The sequence below is a fragment of the Rhinoraja longicauda genome, chromosome 34 (genome assembly GCF_053455715.1).
Source record: "Rhinoraja longicauda isolate Sanriku21f chromosome 34, sRhiLon1.1, whole genome shotgun sequence".
Taxonomy (NCBI): domain Eukaryota; kingdom Metazoa; phylum Chordata; class Chondrichthyes; order Rajiformes; family Arhynchobatidae; genus Rhinoraja; species Rhinoraja longicauda.
In genome coordinates this window covers 4516448-4541330 of record NC_135986.1, presented here as the reverse complement: position 1 = coordinate 4541330, position 24883 = coordinate 4516448, and the positions used below count along the sequence as shown (strand labels likewise).

The following is a 24883-nucleotide window of genomic DNA, read 5'->3' as shown; positions in this document are numbered from 1 at the left end:
CATACCCCCACCATCCTTTGTGTGAAAAAGTTACCCCTCAGTTTCCTATTAAATCTTTTCCCCTTTCACCTTAAACCTATGTCCTCTGGTCCTCGATCCCCCTACTCTGGGCAAGGGATTATGTACGTCTACCCGATCCATTCCTCTCATGATTTTGTACACCTTTATAAGATCTCCCCTCAATCCTCCTGCGCTCCAAGGAATAAAGTCCGAGCCTTCTCAGCCTCTCCCTTGTAGCTCAGACCCTCTAATCCTGACAACATCAATAGACAATAGACAATAGGTGCAGGAGGAGGCCATTCGGCCCTTCGGCCCTTCGAGCCAGCACCGCCATTCAATGTGATCATGGCTGATCATTCTCAATCAGTACCCCGTTCCTGCCTTCTCCCCATACCCCCTGACTCCGCTATCCTTGAGAGCTCTATCTAGCTCTCTCTTGAATACATCCTCGTTAGTCTTCTCTGTACCCGTTCCAGCTCGGAATTGCTGGTCCATGCACGAATAGGAAGGGCATTCAGGTCTTGTCGACAACAATCCTAAATCATGGCTGAACTCCCCTTCCGTTTCATTCAGAATCAGAATAGCCTTTATTGTCATCCAAAAAATGTCTTTTGGACGAAATTCCGTTCCCCACAGTCCAACAAGGTGGCACGGTGGCGCGGCGGTAGAGTTGCTGCCTTACAGCGAATGCAGCGCCGGAGACTCAGGTTCGATCCTGACTACGGGCGCCGTCTGTACGGAGTTTGTACGTTCTCCCCGTGACCCGCGTGGGTTTTCTCCGAGATCTTCGGTTTCCTCCCACACTCCAAAGACGAACAGGTATTTAGGTTAATTGACTGGGTAAATGTAAAAATTGTCCCTAGTGGGTGTAGGATAGTGTTAGTGTGCGGGGATCGCTGGGCGGCGCGGACTCGGTGGGCCGAAGGACCTGTTTCCGCGCTGTATCTCTAAATCTAAAAAATAAGAGCAATAAAAATAAGCAATAACACACACAATCACAAAGGGGCCACAGTTTGAGAATAAGGGGTAGGCCATTTAGAACGGAGATGAGGAAGAACTTTTTCAGTCAGAGGGTGGTGAAGGTGTGGAATTCTCTGCCTCAGAAGGCAGTGGAGGCCAGTTCGTTGGATGCTTTCAAGAGAGAGCTGGATAGAGCTCTTAAGGATAGCGGAGTGAGGGGGTATGGGGAGAAGGCAGGAACGGGGTACTGATTGATAGTGATCAGCCATGATCGCATTGAATGGCGGTGCTGGCTCGAAGGGCTGAATGGCCTACTCCTGCACCTATTGTCTATTGTCTATTGTCTATTGTCTAAACCAACACAAAACAAAAAAAAAGAAACATCCATCACAGTGAGTCTCCTCCAGTCAACTCCTCACTGCGATGGAAGGCCAGAATGTCTTTTCTCTTCCCCTGCCGTCTTCTCCCGCGGTCAGGCTGTTGAAGTTGCCACGCTCCAGGACAAGTAGGAATAACATAAGAAAATAACTGCAGATGCTGGTACAAATCGAAGGTATTTATTCACAAAATGCTGGAGTAACTCAGTGGGTCAGGCAGCATCTCAGGAGAGAAGGAATGGGCGACGTTTCGGGTCGAGACCCTCCTTCAGACTGATGTCAGTAGGAAGGTATTCACCTGCAGTAGGAAGGTATAGAGAGGGGTGATAGATACGTGGAAGTGCAGGAGATGTAGTGTCATTGCACAGAGGAAGTGATCGGCCTTTTATGCCTCTCCCCTTTCTTACGGTGTTAGAGATGAAAGCCGGAGATGATGCAAGGGCAAAATCCCCTGCCCTTCCCAGTGGTTTCACAACATGGCACAAAATCAAATGCCGCTCTTTGGGTGGGAGAGTAAAGGAGTAAGTGAAGGTACAGGTGAGGTGATAAGAGAGGGAAGATCAAAGGTCAACGGGGAATAGAGTGGTTGCTTGCTGTTGTGCAGCGGGGAGAGACGCTGCCTCACTGTCCCAGACACTCGGCTGTCATCCCAACCACCAGCGCTCTGTGTATGTGTGTGTGTGAGCGAGAGAGAGGGAGACAGAGAGAGAGAGACAGAGAGGGAGAGGGACGGAGAGGGACAGACAGAGAGGGAGAGGGACAGAGAGGGAGAGGGAGAGAGAAAGAGAGAGAGAAAGAGAGAGAGAAAGAGAGAGAGAAAGAGAGAGAGAGACAGGGAGGAAGAGGGACAGAGAGGGAGAGGGACAGAGAGAGAGAGCAGAGAGGGAGAGGGACAGAGAGAGAGAGAGAGAGAAAGAGAAAGAGAGAGACAGTGAGAGAGAGAGAGAGAGAGAGAGAGAGAGAGAGAGAGAGAGAGAGAGAGACAGTGAGAGAGAGAGAGAGAGAGAGAGAGAGAGAGAGAGAGAGAGAGAGAGAGAGAGAGAGAGAGAGGCAGTGAGAGAGAGACAGAGGGAGGGAGAGAGACAGGGAGAGAGAGAGACAGGGAGAGAGAGAGAGTGCGTGAGTGTGTGTGAGCATGAGTGACTGAGTGTTAGAGAGTTTGAGAGTGTAAGTGAATGAGCGTGAGTGAGCGTGTGAGTGAGTGTGTTAGTGAGTGAGTGAGCATGTTAGTGACAGAGTGAGTGAGTGTGGGTGTGAGTGAGTGTGTGAGAATGTGTGTGAGTGAGTGAGAGTGAGTTTGAGTGAATGAGCGTATGAGTGAGTGTGTTAGTGAGTGAGTGTGTGTGAATGTCAATTAGTTTGTGTGTGTTAGTGAGTGAGAGTGAGTGTGAGAGTTTGTGAGAGTGCGTGTGAGTGTTAGTGAGTGAGTGTGAGAGTGAGCGAGTGTGTTAGTGAGTGAGTGTGAGAGCGAGTTAGTGTGAGAGCGTGAGTGAGTGTGTTAGTGAGTGTGTGTGAATGTTAATGAGTGTGAGTGAGAGTTTGTGAGAGTTTGTGCGAGAGTGCTTGTGAGTGTGTTAGTGAGTGTGAATGTTAATGAGTGTGTAAGAGTGAGTGTGTTAGTGAGTGAGTGTGAGAGTGAGTGCTAGTGTGTGCGTGAGTGAGCGGAGTTTTCATGTTCTCCCTGTGACTGCGTGGGATTTTGTAGCTTCATCGGCCCTCTGTGAAATTACCCCCAGAGTTTCAGGAGTGAAACAGAAAATGGGATAACAGAGCTGGTGTGAACGGGTGATCGATGACTGGCGTGGACACGGTGGGCCGAAAGGCCTGTTTCCATGCTGTATCTCTAAAACTTAAACTAAACCAGGTGACAGAAGGCAGATATTCCTGCAGGTGGCCTGTTTCCGTTATCATCGTTACTTTTTTGCATACCTTTCGCTCATTTGTTCCGTATCTGTCTATATCACCGTCCATATCTCTATTTTCCCTCTCCCCTGAGTCTGAAGAAGGGTCTCGACCTGAAACGTCACCCATTCCTTCTCTCCAGAGATGCCGCCTGTCCCGCAGAGTTACTCCAGCTTTTTGTGTCTGTCTTTAGTTTAAACCAGCGTCTGCAGGTCCTTCCTACACAGATATCCCAAGGAATTCCATAAGAACAATGCAGTATAACAGGAATAGCAGAAAGTGAAATGCAAATGGTTAAAGATAGACTGATAATTATTCTGTTGATATAAAATGCAGAGTTGCAGATAGTCGAGGACTGGAAGGCAGAAGGAATGATATAGATAGGAGGCGCAGTAGTAGAGTTGCTGCCTCACAGCGCCAGAGACCAGGGTTCAATCCCGACCATAGAAACATAGAAAATAGGTGCAGGAGTAGGCCATACGGCCCTTCGAGCCTGCACCGCCATTCAATATGATCATGGCTGATCATCCAACTCAGTATCCCGTACCTGCCGTCTCTCCATACCCCCTGATCCCTTTAGCCACAAGGGCCACATCTAACTCCCTCTTAAATATAGCCAATGAACTGGCCTCAACTACCCTCTGTGGCAGAGAATTCCACAGATTCACCACTCTGTGTGAAAAAAAACGTTCTCATCTCGGTCCTAAAAGACCCTTATCCTTAAACTGTGTGGTCCCTTGTTCTGGACTTCCCCAACATCGGGAACAATCTTCCCGCATCTAGTCTGTCCAACCCCTTAAGAATTTTGTAAGTTTGTATAAGATTCCCCCTCAACCTTCTAAATTCCAGCGAGTACAAGCCGAGTCTATCCAGTCTTTCTTCATATGAAAGTCCTGCCATCCCAGGAATCAACCTGGTGAACCTTCTCTGTACTCCCTCTATGGCAAGAATGTCTTTCCTCAGATTAGGAGACCAAAACTGTACGCAATTCTCCAGGTGTGGTCTCACCAATGCCCTGTACAACTGCAGGGCGCTGTCTGTAACGGAGATTGTACCTTCTCCCCGTGCCCTGCGTGGGTTTTCTCCGAGATCAATAGTCAATAGTCAATTTATTTGTCACATACACATAAATGTGCAGTGAAATGAGAAATTACCCGCAGTTCAACAATAAGACCAATTAAAATAAGCAATAAAAATATGCAATAACACATACTGGTTTCCTCCCGCACTCCAAAGACGTACAGGTTTGGAGGTTAATTGGCTTTGGTATAAATGTAAAATTGTCCCTCGTGTGTGTGTGTGTGTGTGGGATAGTGTTAGTGTGCGGGGATCGCTGGTCGGTGTGGACTCGGTGGGCCGAAGGGCCCGTTTCCGCGCTGTGTCTCTAAACTAAACTAAACTGGAGATGTGGAGAGGGAGGGGGGGAAATATAAATACCCTACGTTGCGACACAATTAGTGAGAGACAGAGACTCTGAGAGTTAGATAGAGCTCTAGGGGCTAGCGGGATCAGGGGATATGGGGAGAAGGCAGGCACGGGTTACTGATTGTGGACGATCAGCTGTGATCACAATAAATGGTGCTGGCTCGAAGGGCCGAATGGCCTCCTCCTGCACCTATTCCCTATGTTTCCATGTAGTACAGTTGTTGAAAAAGGTGGAATTCGCTGGAATTTAGAAGATTGAGGGGGGATCTTATAGAAACTTACAAAATTCTTAAGGGGTTGGACAGGGTAGATGCAGGAAGATTGTTCCCGATGTTGGGGAAGTCCAGAACAAGGGGTCACAGTTTAAGGATAAGGGGGAAGTCTTTTAGGACCGAGATGAGAAAGTTTTTTTTCACACAGAGAGTGGTGAATCTGTGGAATTCTCTGCCACAGAAGGTAGTTGAGGCCAGTTCATTGGCTATATTTAAAAGGGAGTAAGATGTGGCCCTTGTGGCTAAAGGGATCAGGGGGTATGGAGAGAAGGCAGGTACGGGATACTGAGTTGGATGATCAGCCATGATCATATTGAATGACGGTGCAGGCTCGAAGGGCCGAATGGCCTACTCCTGCACCTATTTTCTATGTTTCCATGTTTAAAGAGAGGGAAAGATGGAATTTGAAGTTGGTGTTAAAATCCTGTGCAATTGGGATGACAGCATTCTGTGGTTTGGGAGTGGAAGGGTGATGTGGGAAGGTGTTTGATATAACTATGCTGGTGTGGTAATGTGAACGCCCGCATAATATAAATGAATGAAGTGGCAATATTTTCACAGTGTACGTAACGCCTGCAGTTTGGGAAATAATTTCTGGCAAAAGCACCTTTAGACTGTATTGTCAGTGTGAGAACATAGAAACATAGAAAATAGATGCAGGAGTAGGCCATTCGGCTCTTCGAGCCAACACCGCCATTCAATAGATCATGGCTGATCATCCAAAATCAGTACCCCATTCCTGCTTTCTCCCCTGTATCCTTTGATTCCGTTAGCCCTAAGAGCTAAATCTAACTCTCTCTTGAAAACATCCAGTGAAATGGCCTCCAATGTCTTCTGTATCAATTGTGTTCATAAGTTCACGTGATAGGAGCAGAATTAGGCCATTCGGCCCATCACATCCACTCCGCCATTCAATCGTGGCTGATCAATCTTTCTCAATCCCATTCTCCTGTCTTCTCCCCTTAACCCCTGACACCCGCACTAATCAAGAATGTACCAATCTCTTAAAAATATCCACTGACTTGGCCTCCACAGCCATCTGTGGCAAAGAAATCCAAAGAATGAGGAAAATTGATAGGGGAGAGCCGGTGGATGTGGTGTACCTTGACTTTCAGAAAGCCTTTGGCAAGGTTCCACATAGGAGATTAGTGGGCAAAATTAGAGCACATGGTATTGGAGGTAGGGTACTGACATGGATAGAAAATTGGTTGACAGACAGAAAGCAAAGTGTGGGGATAAATGGGTCCCTTTCAGAATGGCAGGCAGTAACTAGTGGGGTACCGCAAGGCTCAGTGCTGGGACCGCAGCTATTTACAATATACATTAATGACTTGGATGAAGGGATTAAAAGTACCATTAGCAAATTTGTAGATGATACAAAGCTGGGTGGTAGTGTGAACTGTGAGGAAGATGTTATGAGGTTGCAGGGTGACTTGGACAGGTTGTGTGAGTGGGCGGATGCATGGCAGATGCAGTTTAATGTGGATAAGTGTGAGGTTATCCACTGGTGGTAAGAATAGGAAGGCAGAGTATTATCTGAATGGTGTCAAGTTAGGAACAGGGGACGTACAACGAGATCTGGGTGTCCTAGTGCATCAGTCACTGAAAGGAAGCATGCAGGTACAGCAGGCAGTGAAGAAAGCCAATGGAATGTTGGGCTTCATAACAAGAGGAGTTGAGTATAGGAGCAAAGAGGTCCTTCTGCAGTTGTACAGGGCCCTAGTTAGACCGCACCTGGAGTACAGTGTGCAGTTTTGGTCTCCAAATTTGAGGAAGGATATTCTTGCTATTGAGGGCGTGCAGCGTAGGTTTACTAGGTTAATTCCCGGAATGGCGGGACTATCATATGTTGAAAGACTGGAGCGACTAGGCTTGTATACACTGGAATTTAGAAGGATGAGAGGAGATCTTATCGGAACGTATAAGATTATTAAGGGGTTGGACACGTTAGAGGCTGGAAACATGTTCCCAATGTTGGGGGAGTCAAGAACAAGGGGCCACAGTTTAAGAATAAGGGGTAGGCCATTTAGAACTGAGATGAGGAAAAACGTTTTCATTCAGAGAGTTGTGAATCTGTGGAATTCTCTGCCTCAGAAGGCAGTGGAGGCCAATTCTCTGAATGCATTCAAGAGAGAGCTAGATAGAGCTCTTAAGGATAGCGGAGTCAGGGGGTACGGGGAGAAGGCAGGAACGGGGTACTGATTGAGAATGATCAGCCATGATCACATTGAATGGCGGTGCTGGCTCGATGGGCCGAATGGCCTCCTCCTGCACCTATTGTCTATTGTCTAGAATCACCACCCTCCGACTGAAGAAATTCGTCCTCATCTCCTTCCTAAAGGAAATTTCTTTTATTCTGAGGCTGTGACCTCTGGTCCTAGACTCTCCTAGACTAGTGGAAACATCCTCTCCACATCCACTCTATCCTAGCCTTTGGGGTGTGTCATTGTGGTGCCTGACCCGCTGAGTTACTCCAGCATTTTGTGTTTTTCCTTGGTAAACTAGCATCTTTTAGTCTAGTTAGTTTAGAGATACAGCGTGGAAACAGGCCCTTGGGCCCACCGAGTCCGCACCGACCAGCGATCCCCGCACATTAACACTATCCTATGCACTCTAGGGACAATTTCCAAGCATATAAACCCAAGCCAATTAACCTACAAACCTGTACGTCTTTGGAGTGCGGGAGGAAACCGAAGATCTCGGAGAAAACCCACGCAGGTCACGGGGAGAACGTCCAAACTCTGCACAGACAGCACCCGTAGTCGGGATGGAACCCGGGTCTCCGGCGCTGCATTCGCTGTAAGGCAGCAACTCTACCGCTGCGCCACAGTGCCGCATGTAATCTGCAGATCCTTGTTTCTACAATTGCTCAAAACACTCAGCAGGCCAAGGTGCGGCCTTTTCTTCTGAGGCGGTATCCTCTGGTTTGTGAGACCGTGTGTGTGTGTATGCACATGTGGAAGTGTGCACAGCACTAATGTACTTCTATTCTTTATTATCGTTTAATTTGGCAGGACCGACTCCCTCTGTTTGGATTTGCTGTCAGATACAAGGGAAGTGGTGATGCTGAACTTTCCGAAGATAATTCCAGTCAAGAATCGCTAGGTAACTATGACAAACTCCCAGTCTCTACAACAGTGGCGCTATAGTTTACCGTTTTGCCGAAATCACTGATATATATGAAACATGAAACATACATACAAAACATATACTCACAAGATCTGAGTTTTAATAGTAACACGCAGTAATATATATCTGTGTCTACCTTCAGGACACTGTAGGGCCGGACACTGTAGGCCCGGACAGTGTAGGTTCGGACACTGTAGGCCCGGACACTGTAGGTTCGGACAGTGTAGGTCCGGAGGCCCCGGCGCCACTTAACCCGGCGAAGCAACCCGCTTCCCGGCCCGGGCGGCCGCCATTGGTGGAGCGGGAGCACGTGGCCGCTGGCTGGGTGAGGTCACGTGGGGCGCGGGGCGGTGACGTCACCTTGTCCCGTATTTGGGAGTGAGATAGGTGACAAAGCCCTATGTGTGACCAATCTTTTCTCCAAACTGACATATGATGCTAGGTTTCAGCACTTGGGATTAAATTTAAGTGCATAATTGTCTTTTCATGTTGTGGTGTTTGGAAATTGGGCGTGAGAATCTGATTGTCATCTGCCGCAGGCTCAATATGATTGTTCTTTATCTGCACTTCCATTTTTTTAGGTTTATGTTTATTATGGTCACGTCTATCGAGGTACAGAGAAAAGCTTTGCTTTGCATGCTGGTGAATTAGATCAGATAACGGTTGCTTAGTACGGGTGTCAGGTTATGGGGATAAAGCAGGAGAATAGGGGTAGAAGGGGTCGTACAACGAGATCTGGGTGTCCTAGTGCATCAGTCACTGAAAGGAAGCATGCAGGTACAGCAGGCAGTGAAGAAAGCCAATGGAATGTTGGCCTTCATAACAAGAGGAGTTGAATATAGGAGCAAAGAGGTCGTTCTGCAGTTGTACAGGGCCCTAATGAGACCGCACCTGGAGTACTGTATGCAGTTTTGGTCTCCAAATTTCAGGAAGGATATTCTTGCTATTGAGGGCATGCAGCGTAGGTTTACTAGGTTAATTCCTGGAATGGTGGGACTATCATATATTGAAAGACTGGAGCGACTAGGCTTGTATTCACTGGAATTTAGAAGGATGAGAGGAGATCTTATCGAAACGTATAAGATTATTAAGGGGTTGGACACGTTAGAGGCAGGAAACATGTTCCCAATGTTGGGGGAGTCCAGAACAAGGGGCCACAGTTTAAGAATAAGGGGTAGGCCATTTAGAACTGAGATGAGGAAAAACTTTTTCAGTCAGAGAGTTGTGAATCTGTGGAATTCTCTGCCTCAGAAGGCAGTGGAGGCCAATTCTCTGAATGCATTCAAGAGAGAGCTGGATAGAGCTCTTAAGGATAGCGGAGTCAGGGGGTATGGGGAGAAGGCAGGAACGGGGTACTGATTGAGAATGATCAGCCATGATCACATTGAATGGCGGTGCTGGCTCGAAGGGCCGAATGGCCTCCTCCTGCATCTATTGTCTATTGTCTAATATGTTGCCTGCTTTCACGAGGCCGCCTGGTGTAGATGATGTCAATGGTGGTGAGTCTGGTCTGTGCGATGGACTGGCTACATCTTTAACTCTCTGCAGTTTCTCTCCGTCTCGGGCAGAGCTGTTCCCTAGCCAAGATGCCAGCATTGAAGTCATTGTTTTGTTCCTTAGAAATGTCTTGGAATTTCAAGGAGATGCACAGATCCAAATCCAGGGAGGTTGAAGGCGATTGGAATGGGGTAAGTTTTGGCAAAATGGTCAAACAAAGATAAATTAATGGACTTCCAGGCCGATTGCTATTTGTGCAGTCTTGGAGGACTCTGTGTTCTATATACGCCGATCAGCCAAAACGTTATGACCTGATGAGCCAAAACATTATGCCCACCTGCCTAATATGCTGTTGGTCCTCCGTGTGCAGCCCCATACGCAGCAGGGTGCGATGCACTGTGTATTGTGACACATTCCTCCCGTGACCACCATTAACATTTTTTGTGATTGGTTCCACAGTCGACCTTCTGTCGGTTCGGACCAGACGGGATAGCCTTCGTTGCCCTCGCACACCGATGAGCCTTGGGCGCCCAACACCCTGCCTGTCGCTGGTTTGTGGTTTGTTGGCCTCCTCGGACCACTGTCGGTCGGTACTCACCACTGCTGACCGGGAGCACCCCACAAGCCTTGCCGTTTCAGATATGCTCTGACCCAGTCGTCTGGCCAGAACAATTTGGCCCTTGTCAAAGTCGCTCAGGTCTTTACTCCTGCCCATTTCTCCTGCATCCATCACGTCAACTTCAAGAACTGACTGCTCACTTGCTGCCTAATATATCCCACCCCTTGACAGGTGCCATTGTAACAAGATAATCAATGTTATTCACTTCACCTGTCAGTGGTCATAATGTTTTGGCTGATTGGTGTATATATATAGTATATATACATATATTATGCCCACCTGCCTAATATATGTGTGTACATATATATGAGTGTGTGTATGTGTACATATATACATATATATGTGTGTGTATATGAGTGTGTGTGAGTATATATGTATGTGTGTATATATGTGTATATGAGTGTGTGTATATATGAGTCTGTGTGTGTATATGTGTCTGTGTATATGTGTGTGTGTGTATATATATGTGTGTATATGAGTGTGTGTATATGTATGTGTATATATGTGTGTGTGTGTATATGAGTGTGTATATATGTGTGTATGTATATATATGAGTATATATGTGTGTGTGTATATGAGTGTGTGTATATATGTGTGTGTGTATGTATATATATATGAGTGTATATATATGAGAGTGTATATATATGAGTGTGTATATAAGTGTGTGTATATATATGAGTGTGTGTATATAAGTGTATATATATATATATGAGTGTGTGTGTGTGTGTATATACACTAGCTATAACATGGAATGTCACATATTAATGCACATTTCAATGCCCGTTTATTTATAATATATAATTTATCTTTACTTCTAGGATAGTGCAATCAAGGTGCCTATTGTGGCCGAACCTCAACAGGAGAATGCCAGAAAAGAAAAAGGGAAGTACGCAATTGTATATGTGTTGAAACATCTAGATGAAGAGCTAAAGCCACCGACCGGTGTGGCGTGCAAAGAAGGGTCATAAGGAGCAATAGACAATGGACAATAGGTGCAGGAGGAGGCCATTCGGCCCTTCGAGCCAGCACCGCCATTCAATGTAATCATGGCTGATCATTCTCAATCAGTACCCCGTTCCTGCCTTCTCCCCATACCCCCTGACTCCGCTATCCTTAAGAGCTCTATCTAGCTCTCTCTTGAATGCATTCAGAGAATTGGCCTCCACTGCCTTCTGAGGCAGAGAATTCCACAGATTCACAACTCTCTGACTGAAAAAGTTTTTCCTCATCTCAGTTCTAAATGGCCCACCCCTTATTCTTAAACTGTGGCCCCTTGTTCTGGACTCCCCCAACATTGGGAACATGTTTCCTGCCTCTAACGTGTCCAACCCCTTAATAATCTTATACGTTTCGATAAGATCCAAAATGATTGATCAAGGGGAATTTGAGAGGGTTTTTTAAATATGTTGCCACGCCTTTAGTTTGGAGACTGATTTCGTTTCATCGCTCTCCGTTATTGACATTGCTGAATCCAGCTCTATTCATGTGAGACAGGCCCTTTGGCCCAACTTGCCCACACTGGCCAACATGTCCCAGCTACAACAGTCCCACCTTCCCGCGTTTGGCCCATATCTCTCCAAACCTGTCCTAAACATGTACCTGTCCCACTGTTTCCTAAAAATTGGGATAGTCCCTGCCTCAACTACCTCCTCTGGCAGCTCGTTCCTTACACCCACCACCCTTTGTGTGAAAAAGTGACTCCTCTTTCAAAAGTGCATATCTTTCATTCACTGTTCTTTATCTCTCTACATCATTGTTCTTTATCTCTCTCATTTCCCTTATCCCTAATCAGTCTGAAGAAGGGTCCCGACCTGAAACGTCACCCATTCCTTCTCTCCAGAGATGCTGCCTGTCCCGCTGAGTTACTCCAGCTTTTTGTGTCTATCTTCGGTTGTGTCTATCTTCGGTTTAAACCAGCATCTGCAGTTCCTTCCGACACTATCTATATACCTGTCTAATTGTTTCTTAAACGTTGGGATAGTCCCTGCCTCAACTACCTCCTCTGGCAGCTCGTTCCATACCCCCCACCATCCTTTGTGTGAAAAGGTTACCCCTCAGATTCCTATTAAATCTTTTACCCTTCACCTTAAACCTGTGTCCTCTGGTCCTCGATTCCCCTACTCTGGACAAGAGACTCTGTACGTCTATCCGATCTATTCCTCTCATGATTTTATACACCTCTATAAGATCACCCCTCATCCTCCAGCGCTCCAAGCAATAGAGTCCCAGCTTAAAAAATCCTAGAGTCACTGCGCAGATGTCAAAAATCCCATGGCATTAATCAGGGCGGGGAATTCCCCTCGTGCCCTGTAAATATTTATCTAACTAACTAACATTACTGCGGTAGATTATCTGGCAATCATCACATTTGCAACATTTCTGACAATAGACAATAGACAATAGGTGCAGGAGGAGGCAGAGAATTCCACAGACTCACCACTCTCTGTGTGAAGAAATGTTTTCTCATCTCGGTCCTAAAAGACTTCCCCCTTATCCTTAAGCTGTGACCCCTGGTTCTGGACTTCCCCAACATCGGGAACAATCTTCCCGCATCTAGCCTCTCCAACCCCTTAAGAATTTTATATGTTTCAATAAGATCCCCCCTCAGTCTTCTAAATTCCAGCGAGTATAAGCCTAGTCTATCCAGTCTTTCTTCATATGAAAGTCCTGCCATCCCAGGGATCAATCTGGTGAACCTTCTCTGTACTCCCTCTAAGGCTAGAATGTCTTTCCTCAGATTAGGAGACCAAAACTGTACACAATACTCCAGGTGCGGTCTCACCAAGGCCCTGTACAACTGCAGCAGAACCTCCCTGCTCCTATACTCAAATCCTCTTGCTATGAATGCTAACATACCATTCGCTTTCTTCACTGCCTGCTGCACCTGCACGCTTGCTTTCAATGACTGGTGCACCATGACACCCAGGTCACGTTGCATCTCCCCTTTTCCTAATTGGCCACCATTCAGGTAATACTCTGCTTTCCTGTTCTTGCCGCCAAAGTGGATAACCTCACATTTATCCACATTATATTGCATCTGCCATGCATTTGCCCACTCTCCTAATCTATCCAAGTCACTCTGCAGCCTCCTAGCATCCTCCTCGCAGCTAACACTGCCACCCAGCTCCGTGTCATCCGCAAACTTAGAGATGTTGCATTCAATTCCCTCGTCCAAATCATTAATATATATTGTAAATAACTGGGGTCCCAGCACTGAGCCTTGCGGTACCCCACTAGTCACTGCCTGCCATTCCGAAAAGGACCCGTTTATTCCTACACTTTGCTTCCTGTCCGCCAACCAATTCTCTATCCACCTCAACACTGAACCCCCAATACCGTGTGCTTTACGTTTGTACCCCAATCTCCTATGTGGGACCTTGTCGAAGGCCTTCTGAAAGTCCAGATATAACACATCGACTGGTTCTCCCTTATCCACTCTACTAGTTACATCCTCGAAAAATTCTATAAGATTCGTCAGGCATGATTTGCCTTTCATAAATCCATGCTGACTTTGTCCGATGATTTCACCACTTTCCAAATGTGATGCTATCACATCTTTAATAACTGACTCTAGCATTTTCCCCACTACCGATGTTAGGCTAACTGGTCTATAATTCCCCGTTTTCTCTCTCCCTCCCTTTTTAAAAAATGGGGTTACATTAGCTACCCTCCAATCCCCAGGAACCACTCCAGAATCTAAAGAGTTTTGAAAAATTATCACTAATGCATCCACTATTTCTGAGGCTACTTCCTTAAGCACTCTGGGATGCAGCCTATCTGGCCCTGGGGATTTATCGGCCTTTAATCCATTTAATTTACCTAACACCACTTCCCAACTAACCTGGATTACCCTCAGTTCCTCCAACTCGTTAGACCCCCGGTCCCCTGCTATTTCCGGCAGATTGTTTATGTCTTCCTTAGTGAAGACAGAACCAAAGTAGTTGTTCAATTGGTCTGCCATCTCCTTGTTCCCTATGATTAATTCACCTGTTTCCGACTGCAAGGGACCTACACTTGTCTTAACTAGTCTTTTTCTCTTCACATATCTATAAAAGCTTTTTCAGGTCCCGACCTGAAACTTCGTCTGCCCATTTCCTCCACAGATGCTGCAGAAAGGAACTGCAGATGCTGGCTTATACCGAAAGTAGACACAAAGTGCTGGAGTAACTCAGCGGGTCAGGCAGCGTCTCTGGAGAAAAAGGATTAGTAACGTTTCAGGTCAGGAAGAAGAAGGGTCCCGACCAAATAGGTCACCCATCCTTTTTTTTCCAGAGATGCTGCCTGTACCGCTGAGTTGCTCCAGCACCATATGTTTTTGAAACATAGAAAATAGGTGCAGGCCCTTCGAGCCAGCACAGCCATTCAATATGATCATGGCTGATCATGCACAATCAGTAACCCGTTCCGGCTTTTTTCCCCATATCCCTTGATTCCCTTAGCCCTAAGAGGTAAATCTAACTCTCTAATTGTGGAGATGAGGAACGCAGAGCCAGATCTGTCCTTTTTGTTTGCTTCGGCCACTGGACTCCGCATGGGCTTTGCAGCATTCTGTGCTAATCACAATCAGCACCCCGTTCCAGCCCTCTCCCCATACCCCCTGACTCCGCTATCCTTAAGAGCTCTATCTAGCTCTCTCTTGAAAACATCCAGTGAATCGGCCTCCACTGCCTTCAGTGGCAGAGAATTCCACAGACTTACAACTCTGGGTAAAATAGTTTTTCCTCATCTCAGTCCAAAATGGCCTACCCCTAATTCTTAAACTGGTCTATAATTCCCCGTTTTCTCTCTCCCTCCTTTCTTAAAACGTGGAGTTACATTGGCTACCCTCCAGTCCACAGGAACTGATCCAGTGTCGAGATTCCCTCGCCTGCAGGTTTTTGAGTATCCAACTAATGATCACGTTGTCTTAAAATGTAGATGTGGACCAAATTGACGGTGACCTGAAAAGGCGCAGGAAACAAGAATCTCCAGTGAGGAAGGAACTCCTGACGCGGCCCAAACGATTTAGAGACCCGACATTGAAAACAGACAGCACCAGGAAAGGTCAGATAAGCAGAGGTTGAATTCTCCCCAGCTGTAGGCCGAGCAAAACCCTGAGTGGGATGCAAAGATAGCAATAGACAATAGGTGCAGGAGGAGGCCATTCGGCCCTTCGAGCCAGCACCGCCATTCAATGTGATCATGGCTGATCATTCTCAATCAGTACCCCGTTCCTGCCTTCTCCCCATACCCCCTGACTCCGCTATCCTTAAGAGCTCTATCCAGCTCTCTCTTGAATGCATTCGGAGAATCGGCCTCCACTGCCTTCTGAGGCAGAGAATTCCACAGATTCACAACTCTCTGACTGAAAACGTTTTTCCTCATCTCCGTTCTAAATGGCCGACCCCTTATTCTTAAACTGTGGCCCCTTGTTCTGGAAGGGATAGAAAAGTGACAGAAAGTGGGATAGAAAGTGGGATGGAGAGAATAAGGGCGGTCACAGTGGCGCAGCGGTAGAGTTGCTGCCTTACAGTGAATGCAGCGCCAGAGACCCGCGTTCGATCCCGACTACGGGCGCTGTCTGTACGGAGTTTGTACGTTCTGCCCGTGACCTGCGTGGGTTTCCTCCGAGATCTTCGGTTTCCTCCCACACTCCAATGACGTATTGTAGGTTAATTGGCTTGGTAAATGTAAAAGTTATCCCGAGTGGGTGTAGGATAGTATTAATACACGGGGATCGCTGGTCGGCGCGGACCCGGTGGGCCGAAGGGCAGTATTCCGCGCTGTATCTCTAAACGAATCTAATAAAATGGCTGAATATTTTTTGGTAATTCCACAGATTCAAAGTGCTGGAGTTTTAAATTACTATTATAAAGTCTTAAGTATTGTAGGAAGGAACTGCAGATGCTGGTTTACACCGAAGATAGACACAAAATGCTGGAGTTACTCAGCAGAGGCAGGCAACATCACTGGAGAGAAGGAATGGGTGACGTTTCGGGTCCCACAACCACCCCCCTCAATACCTGCTCTCACCACCTGTGCTCCCAGTGTCCACGGAAGGGTCCCGACCCAAATCGTCACCTATCCATGTTCTCCAGAGATGCTGCCTGACCCGCAGAGTTATTCCCCTGTCCCACTTAGGCCATTTTTTAGGCGACTAGGCTGTTGCCTGTACGGTCGTGAGTCATCTCCAAAGAGTCGTAGCGTTTTTCTGGTCGCCGCTGGATTTTGAAACGTTTAAAAGTTTTCGCCGACTGTTGGTTTGACGCCAATGATCGTAGCTTGACGTCTCCTGACGTAGGCGCTGTCGTAGGTTGTCGCCAGGGTGACGTAGGTCGTCACCGGTGCTGACTTCGGTGAATTTCATTGGCGACTACCTTCGTCAACCGGCGACAGGTACCGGCGTCAAAACCGGAGATTAGTGGGCAAAATTAGAGCACATGGTATTGGAGGTAGGGTACTGACATGGATAGAAAATTGGTTGACAGACAGAAAGCAAAGTGTGGGGATAAATGGGTCCCTTTCAGAATGGCAGGCAGTGACTAGTGGGGTACCGCAAGGCTCGATGCTGGGACCGCAGCTATTTACAATATACATTAATGACTTGGATGATACAAAGCTGGGTGGTAGTGTGAACTGTGAGGAAGATGCTATGAGGTTGCAGGGTGACTTGGACAGGTTGTGTGAGTGGGCGGATGCATGGCAGATGCAGTTTAATGTGGATAAGTGTGAGATTATCCACTTTGGTGGTAAGAATAGGAAGGCAGAGTATTATCTGAATGGTGTCAAGTTAGGAACAGGGAACGTACAACGAGATCTGGGTGTCCTAGTGCATTAGTCACTGAAAGGAAGCATGCAGGTACAGCAGGCAGTGAAGAAAGCCAATGAAATGTTGGCCTTCATAACAAGAGGAGTTGAGTATAGGAGCAAAGAGGTCCTTCTGCAGTTGTACAGGGCCCTAGTGAGACCGCACCTGGAGTACTGTGTGCAGTTTTGGTCTCCAAATTTGAGGAAGGATATTCTTGCTATTGAGGGCGTGCAGCGTAGGTTTACTAGGTTAATTCCCGGAATGGCGGGACTGTCATATGTTGAAAGACTGGAGCGACTTAGCTTGTATACACTGGAATTTAGAAGAATGAGAGGAGATCTTATCGAAACGTATAAGATTATTAAGGGGTTGGACACGTTAGAAGCAGGAAACATGTTCCCAATGTTGGGGGAGTCCAGAACCAGGGGCCACAGTTTAAGAATACGGGGTAGGCCATTTAGAACTGAGATGAGGAAAAACTTTTTCAGTCAGAGAGTTGTGAATATGTGGAATTCTCTGCCTCAGAAGGCAGTGGAGGCCAATTCTCTGAATGCATTCAAGAGAGAGCTGGATAGAGCTCTTAAGGATAGCGGAGTCAGGGGGTATGGGGAGAAGGCAGGAACGGGGTACTGATTGAGAATGATCAGCAATGATCACATTGAATGGCGGTGCTGGCTCGAAGGGCCGAATGGCCTCCTCCTGCATCTATTGTCTATTGACTATTGCCAAAATGACATGAATTTTCTTCAGTTGTCGCCGACAGGGCCGTAGCTTGTCACGGGTAGACGTAGGTTGACTTCAGTTGTCGTAGGTTGTTGCCTGCCTGGTCGTAGGTTGTCGTAGGCGCGATCGTAGGTGGACCTCTCAAGTCGCGAGGACTGGGTTGCGGGTAGCTTTCCGTAGCTTGACGTCGATCAGGTGGTAGGTTGTTGTAGCTTGTCGTAGACATTGCCGTATGGGGGGGGTCCAGTCGCCGGTTTTTCGGCGATCTGCTACGACTATGACAGTCGCCTAAAAATACGCCTTAAGTGGGACAGGCCCCTCCTCCAGCACCTTGTGGCCTTTTTGGTAAACCAACATCTGCAGTTCCTTGTTTCTAAATCTGTCGGAATCACCGTCTTCTTGACACTGATTCATCATCATCATCAGCGGTCACTCGAAGCGAGTATGACTGTCCTCTCCATAGAGGACGCCTGTGCGTGACTTTGTTTGACGTGGGGAGACTGGTGCACAGACAGCCACCACACGGTCCTTGACAGATCTGGGTCAGGATCCAGTGGCACGGAGTCCAAGACGACCGGGGACCCCTTATCTGCTGCAGCCTTCATCCGCCATCCCAGCCTCTGTGACTCCGGTGATTGCTTTTTTAACAGTGGCGCTAATCCTTCCACTCCAACCTGTTGTGGTTCTCTGTGAAAATGTAAAGCAAGGGAGATCTGGGCAGATGAATGTTTAAGACAATATCGCAGCCGAATATCACATCGGTTCCCTGGGTATAACCTTTAACCGCTTTTAGCTGACTCAGCGATTGTGCAATTTTGCAAACGCTTATTCAACCCCCACAGTTACTGAATGACTTCTCGGGCATGACGCCACAAGCTTCACAAAGCTCCGGTGACTCACACAAATGTGTGCGCTCTCACTATGAAAAGCCAAGAGTGTTTTATTGCCGTCTGTGCCGAAACGGAACAATTACATTCTTACGTGCAGCAGTGCAACAGGTTTGCGAGCACTGTTTAGTTTCGGTTTAGAGACACTGCGCGGAAACAGGCCCTTCGGCCCACCGGGTCCACGCCGCCCAGCGATCCCCTCACACTAACACCGCCTATCCCGCGGTCTAGGCTTAAGCTCAGGGGTGACCGCGCTTTTGCGGTTGCAGCTCCTAGACCGTGGAACAGCATCCCTCTCCCCATCAGAACTGCCCCCTCCATCCACTCCTTTAAGTCCAGGCTCAAAACCTATTTCTACTCCCTAGCGTTTGAGGCTCATTGAGGAGGCGCTGTGAACTGTTTGCGTGCTACTGTATGTTTCATTTTTTTTCCTTAGTACCTAATCAGATGTACAGCACTTTGGTCAACGTGGGTTGTTTTTAAATGTGCTATACAAATAAAATTGACTTGACTTGACTTGACTATCCTACACACACACACACACACGGGACAATTTACACTTATACCAAGCCTATTAACCTACAAACCTCCACGTCGTCGGAGTGTGGGAGGAAACCAAAGATCTCGGAGAAAGCCCACGCGGTCACAGGGAGAACGTACAAACTCCATACGTGTTAGTGTACGGGGATTGCTGGTTTGTGCGGACTCGAAGGGCCTGTTTCCACGCTGCATCTAAACTAAACTAATCTAAAAAACTAAACTGCAAAAGCTAGTTTACCAAAAATGACACATAATGTCTTTTTTTGTAAAGCGGGTCAGGCAATAGATGACTTTTCGGGTTGAGACCCTTCTTCAGAAATCCACTGTTTGCTGGATTTAAGACTAACACCCATATTGAAGCAATGACCAAGAAAGCAGACTCACGCCTCTTCTTCCTTAGAAGGTTTAGGAAGTTTGGCATGTTCCCAACAACTTTGACAGATGCACCATAGGTGTGGTTGCCAACTGTCCCGTATTAGCCGGGACATTCTGGATATTGGGCTAAATTGGTTTGTCCTGTACGGGACCGCCCTTGTCCCGTATTAGGCCCGGGGGGCGCTGTAGGCCCGGACACTGTAGGCCCAGACACTATAGGCACAGGGGCCGCTGTAGGCCCGGACACTGTAGGCCCGGACAGTGTAGGCCCGGAGGCCTGGGCGCCGCCTAAAGGAGGTTGCCTAGCAAACCGCCTCCCGGCCTTGGCGGCCACCATTGGTGGAGCGGGAGCACATGGCCGTTAGCTGGGTGAGATCACGTGGGGCGCGGGGCGGTGACATCACCTTTTGTCCCTTATTTGGGAGTGAGAAAGTTGGCAACCCTAACTATTGAGAGCATTTTATCAGAATGCATCACAGTTTAGTTTGGGAACAGCTCCATCCAATACCGCAAGAAACTGCAGGGAATTGTGGACGCAGCCCAGGCCATCACAGAAACCAACCTCCCTTCCATTGACTCCATCTACACCTCACGCTGCCTCGGTAAGACCAGCAGCATAATCAAGGACGAGTCGAACCCTGGCCACTCTCTCTTCTCCCCTCTCCCATCGGGCAAAAGGTACAGAAGTGTGGAAACGCACACCACCAGATTCAGGGACAGTTTCTTCCCGGCTGTTATCAGGCAACTGAACCGTCCTACCACAACCAGAGAGCAGTGCTGAAGTACTATCTCTTTGGTGACCCTCGGACTATCCTTGACTGGACTTAGCCGGCTTTAGCTTGCATTGAACGTTATTCCCTTATCATAGTTTTAGATTTAGAGATACAGCGCGGAAACAGGCCCTTCGGCCCACCGAGTCCGAGCCGCCCAGCGATCCCCGCACATTAACACTATCCTACACACACTTGGGAAATTTTTTACATTTTACCCAGTCAATTAACCTACATACCTGTACATCTTTGGAGTGTGGGAGGAAACCGAAGATCTCGGAGAAAACCCACGCATGTCACGGGGAGAACGTACAAACTCCGTACAGACGACGCCCATAGTCAGGATTGAACCTGAGTCTCCGGCGTTGCATTCGCTGTAAGGCAGCAACTCTACCGCTGCGCCACCGTGCCGCCGTGATCATGTATCTGTACACTGTAAATGTATCAATTGTAATAATGTATTGCTTTTCCGCTGACCGGTTAGCACGCAACAAAGGCTTTTCACCGTACCTCGGTACACGTGACAATAAACTGAACTGAACTAACGCATTGCTTCTTTAATCAACAGACGTCGGGGAAAGTGCAAACTCATCTGGAATTAAGAAGCGCGCACAGGGTCTTCTACAAGCAAAGCCGAAAGCGGACAAAGCCGCAACCGATGGCCAAGGCAAGAGCAGCCACCTCCTAAATCCAGACGTCTACACCATGGAGCTGAGTGCCGGCACGGACCAGAACCCGGAGGAACATTCACTGGAGCAGAAAGACTCGATTGAAGACTCCTTCATAACCCAGAAGTCCGAAGATTTTACCGAAGAGTTGTTTCAGGAAGCCGCAGATAAAAAGCAAGAGGGCGATTTGTTCTCGGATGATGACATGGATATTTTAACATCCAAGAAGGCGGAACACGACGAGGAGTTTGCTGAATTCATGTTTGAGGAGTGAACGGTGTTGTTTGTCAGGTGTTTTATCGCATTGCACCGTATTTTCGAGTTAACTTCCGAATTTAATTCTCAATTGCAGTCTGCATAGTTATCGCACACGAGCCAGGTGCAGCAGTTGTTTGTTAGAAGGGTGGAGTGGAGTGGGCAGCTGTTTCACAACTGTTGTAGGGTTGACACTTGCTTAGGCCGGAACCCGTTGGTTTTTGGTAGGAAGATTATGCCACGTGTTCAGAAAGTTATCCAGAAGTTTGTTGTTGAGTTGCAGCATGTTCAGATTGAGAGCCATATATTTCTTGCGGGAGTCAGTGCGTGTTTCGATCGTAATTCACTGGTTTATTGCTTCAGTCGGTTTTCCAACGTTTCGCTCTAAGATCATCACAAGTTTGGATTGCGGTCTACTTGCAGAGGCGACCAATCTCAGATCGCGATCCCCAGAGATTTATTTTGTTGAGAATACGGGCGGCGCGTTGGCGCAACGGTCGAGCTGCTCCCTCACAGCGCCAGAGACCCCGGTACGATCAGGACCATGGGCGCTGTCTGTACGGAGTTTTGCACGTTCTCCCCGTGGCCCGCGTTTGAGTTTTCTCCGAGATCTCCGGTTTCCTCCCACACTCCAAAGACGTGCAGGTTTGTAGGTTAATTGGGTTGGTAAATGTAAAAATTGTCCCTAGTGGGTATAGGATCGTGTTGATGTGCGGAGATCGCTCGTCGGCGCGGACCCGGTGGGCCGAAAGGGCCTGTTTCCGCGCTGTATCCCTAAACTAAACTTAATGCAAAATTGTCCCCAGTGTGTGTAGGATAGTGTTAGTGAGCAGGGATCGCTGGTCGGCGCGGACCCGGTGGGCCGAAGGGCTTGTTTCCGCGCGGTATCTCCAAACTCTAAATACCACATGCTTGGCTCGTGTGACTGAGGGTCATTGTAGGACATGCGCCTGCCCTGTTTGTGAGCCATGAGACGATTGTAAGTTAGAATATTTCAGACAGTTATTCAGAGGGGTATTGCAAGATCACTGCATCTTCAGACAGTGATCCAGGGGAAGCTACCACAAGCTTGAAGGTAAGATTACTACTCTGTATCCAAATGTACCGTGTTGATGTGAATACATTTACTGGTCGGCGCGGACTCGGTGGGCTGAAGGGCCTGTTTCCGCGCTGTATCTCTAAACTAAAATATGTAGTGCATTTTAGGTTCTGTCTTCTAAGGATTAGAGTTTAGTGACATTGTGGTGATAATTTTGTCTTGATAGGATATTGTAATCAAATCAGCCACTCTTTAAATGCCTCTCCTGATTTATATGTTAGGCTATAGACAATAGGTGCAGGAGGAGGCCATTCGGCCCTTCGAGCCAGAACCGCCATTCAATGTGATCATGGCTGGTCATCCACAATCAGTACCCCGTTCCTGCCCTCTCCCCATACCCCCTGACTCCGCTATCATTAAGAGCTCTATCTGAATATCTAGGCTAGATATGAATAGGATGGCTGCTGATATTGTTGTATGACTTAGTTTGCCGAAGGATGAATATTACAGATGTGTGGCTTCCCTCACTTGCTTCTATTTAATCTTCCTGTTGAAACACGGACTAGTTTCCCACACCTATGTGTTAGGACAGCTTTACCCCCCACCGTATCTGAAAGTAGTGGTTGCTGCTTCGAGCTACTGTCTTGATGCAATGCGGTCCAGTATTAGTTTTGTGCTGCACAGTTGTGAGCTTGTTAAATCTTGATGTTTGACAATTTCTCGAGAGGCCTGCCATTTTGTTCAAACTTGGTGGAAAAATTAAAAAATTCTGAACCTACGTCATCAGTTGCTGTTTTAAGTGGATTTTCCTAATCATAGTCATAATCATACTTTATTAGCCAGGTATGTTTTGCAACACACGAGGAATTTCATTTGCCGTACAGTCACACCAATAAAAAGCAACAGGACACGCAAAATACATTTTAACATGAACATCCACCACATTGACTCCTCCACATTGCTCACTGTGATGGAAGGCGAAAAAAAGTTCAATCTCTCCCCCTTCTTTGTCCTCACGCGGTTGGGGGCCTCTAACCTTCCGTTGACGGGACGATCTTGACTCGCGTAGGCCTTCCTCGTCAGGGCGATCTACCCCAGGTCGGGTCTTGTCGAACGTCGTGCGGCTTTTGGAGCTTCCCGACGTCGGTCTCAACCCGAGACTGCGAGCTCCGCGTTGTTAAAGTCCGCAGGCCGCGGTTGGAGCGCCGATCCCAGGCAAGGGGATGGTAAGTCCACGGCCCCGCCAAAGTCAGGCGCTCAAAGTCAGTCGCGGGCAAGGCCGCCAGCTCCACGATGTTAGGCCGCAGAGCGACCGGAGATACGATCCGGAAAACAATCGCATCTCCGGAAGGTAGGAGATTGAAAAAAAGTTTCCCCCCGACCCTCTGCCCTCCCCCTCCCACCCCCCACATAAAACAAACCAGAGAACATTAACACAGACACTAAAAATAACAAAAAAGGTCGAAAAAACAGACAGACCGTTGGCGAGGCTGCCATCGCTGACGGCGCCACCCGGTGGAATAATTTATCGTGCTACATGAAGAATGCACTGTGCGAAGGGCAAGCCAAGCCATAGCAAGTATGGCTTCATCAGTTCCTAAGTTCATCATGGCAGAATTAGCCCATTCGGCCCATCAAGTCTACCCCGCCATTCAATCATGGCTGATCTATCTCTCCCTCCTAACCCCATTCTCCTGCCTTCTCCCCATAACCCCTGACACTGGTACTAATCAATAATCTGTCAGTCTTGAGATCCTCTAACCATTTGAAACATAGAACACAGAAAAATAGGTGCAGGAATAGGCCATTCGGCCCTTCGAGCCAGCACCGCCATTCAATATGATCATAGCTGATCATCTAAAATGAATAGACAATAGGTGCAGAAGTAGGCCATTCGGCCCTTCAAGCCAGCACCACCATTCAATGTGATCATGGCTGATCATTCTCAATCAGTACCCCGTTCCTGCCTTCTCCCCATACCCCCTGACTCCGCTATCTTTAAGGGCTCTATCTAGCTCTCTCTTGAAAACATCCAGTGAATCGGCCTCCACTGTGGCAGAGAATTCCACAGATTCACAACTCTCTGGGTGAAAAAGTTTTTCCTCATCTCAGTCCTAAATGGCCTACCTCTTATTCCTTAAACTGTGTGACCCCTGTATCTGGACTCCCCCAACATGGGGAACATTTTTCCTGCATCTAGCCTGCCCGATCCTTTAAGAATTTTATATGTTTTTCAAAAATATTCCCTCTCATCCTTCTAAATGCCAGATTCGTTTATTTTTACCTCTAGATTCCAGCATTTTTTATCTGAAAAAAATAGATGACAACACATGGGTCTTGAAAGTGCCATGGAACAATTGAGCAGGAATCCAGAATGGTGTCTCCTTTCTTCTTGTCACTTCTGGCTCTTTCGCCTTAAACCCGCTTTAAATCTGGTTTCCCAACCCTTCAACCATTGGAAACAACTGTCCCTTAATTACCTAATTTCCTCCAAGCAACACATTGCTGATAAGTACGGAAAAAATCTAGAAAAACTCAACAGGTCCGGCAGCATCTGTGGAGAGAGAAATGGGGTTAACATTTCAAGCCGGGACTGTCATATGAGGAAAGATTGAAAAGACTAGGCTTGTATTCACGGGAGTTTAGAAGGATGAGAGG

At 47.5% G+C, this 24883-nt stretch overlaps 1 protein-coding gene across 1 annotated transcript in view; it reads left to right on the top strand.

The window, feature by feature from the left end:
* Positions 1-22910, top strand: part of LOC144609296 (zinc finger CW-type PWWP domain protein 1-like) — an 87860-nt gene extending 64950 nt beyond the window's left edge. The window contains exons 13-17 of the mRNA XM_078427727.1: positions 7951-8041; positions 9686-9753; positions 11000-11123; positions 15099-15224; positions 20832-22910. Of these exons, the coding sequence (XP_078283853.1) occupies positions 7951-8041; positions 9686-9753; positions 11000-11123; positions 15099-15224; positions 20832-21205 (783 nt within the window). The 3' untranslated portion in view covers positions 21206-22910. The remainder of the gene's footprint in view (positions 1-7950; positions 8042-9685; positions 9754-10999; positions 11124-15098; positions 15225-20831) is intronic.
* The last annotated feature ends 1973 nt before the right edge of the window (positions 22911-24883 follow it).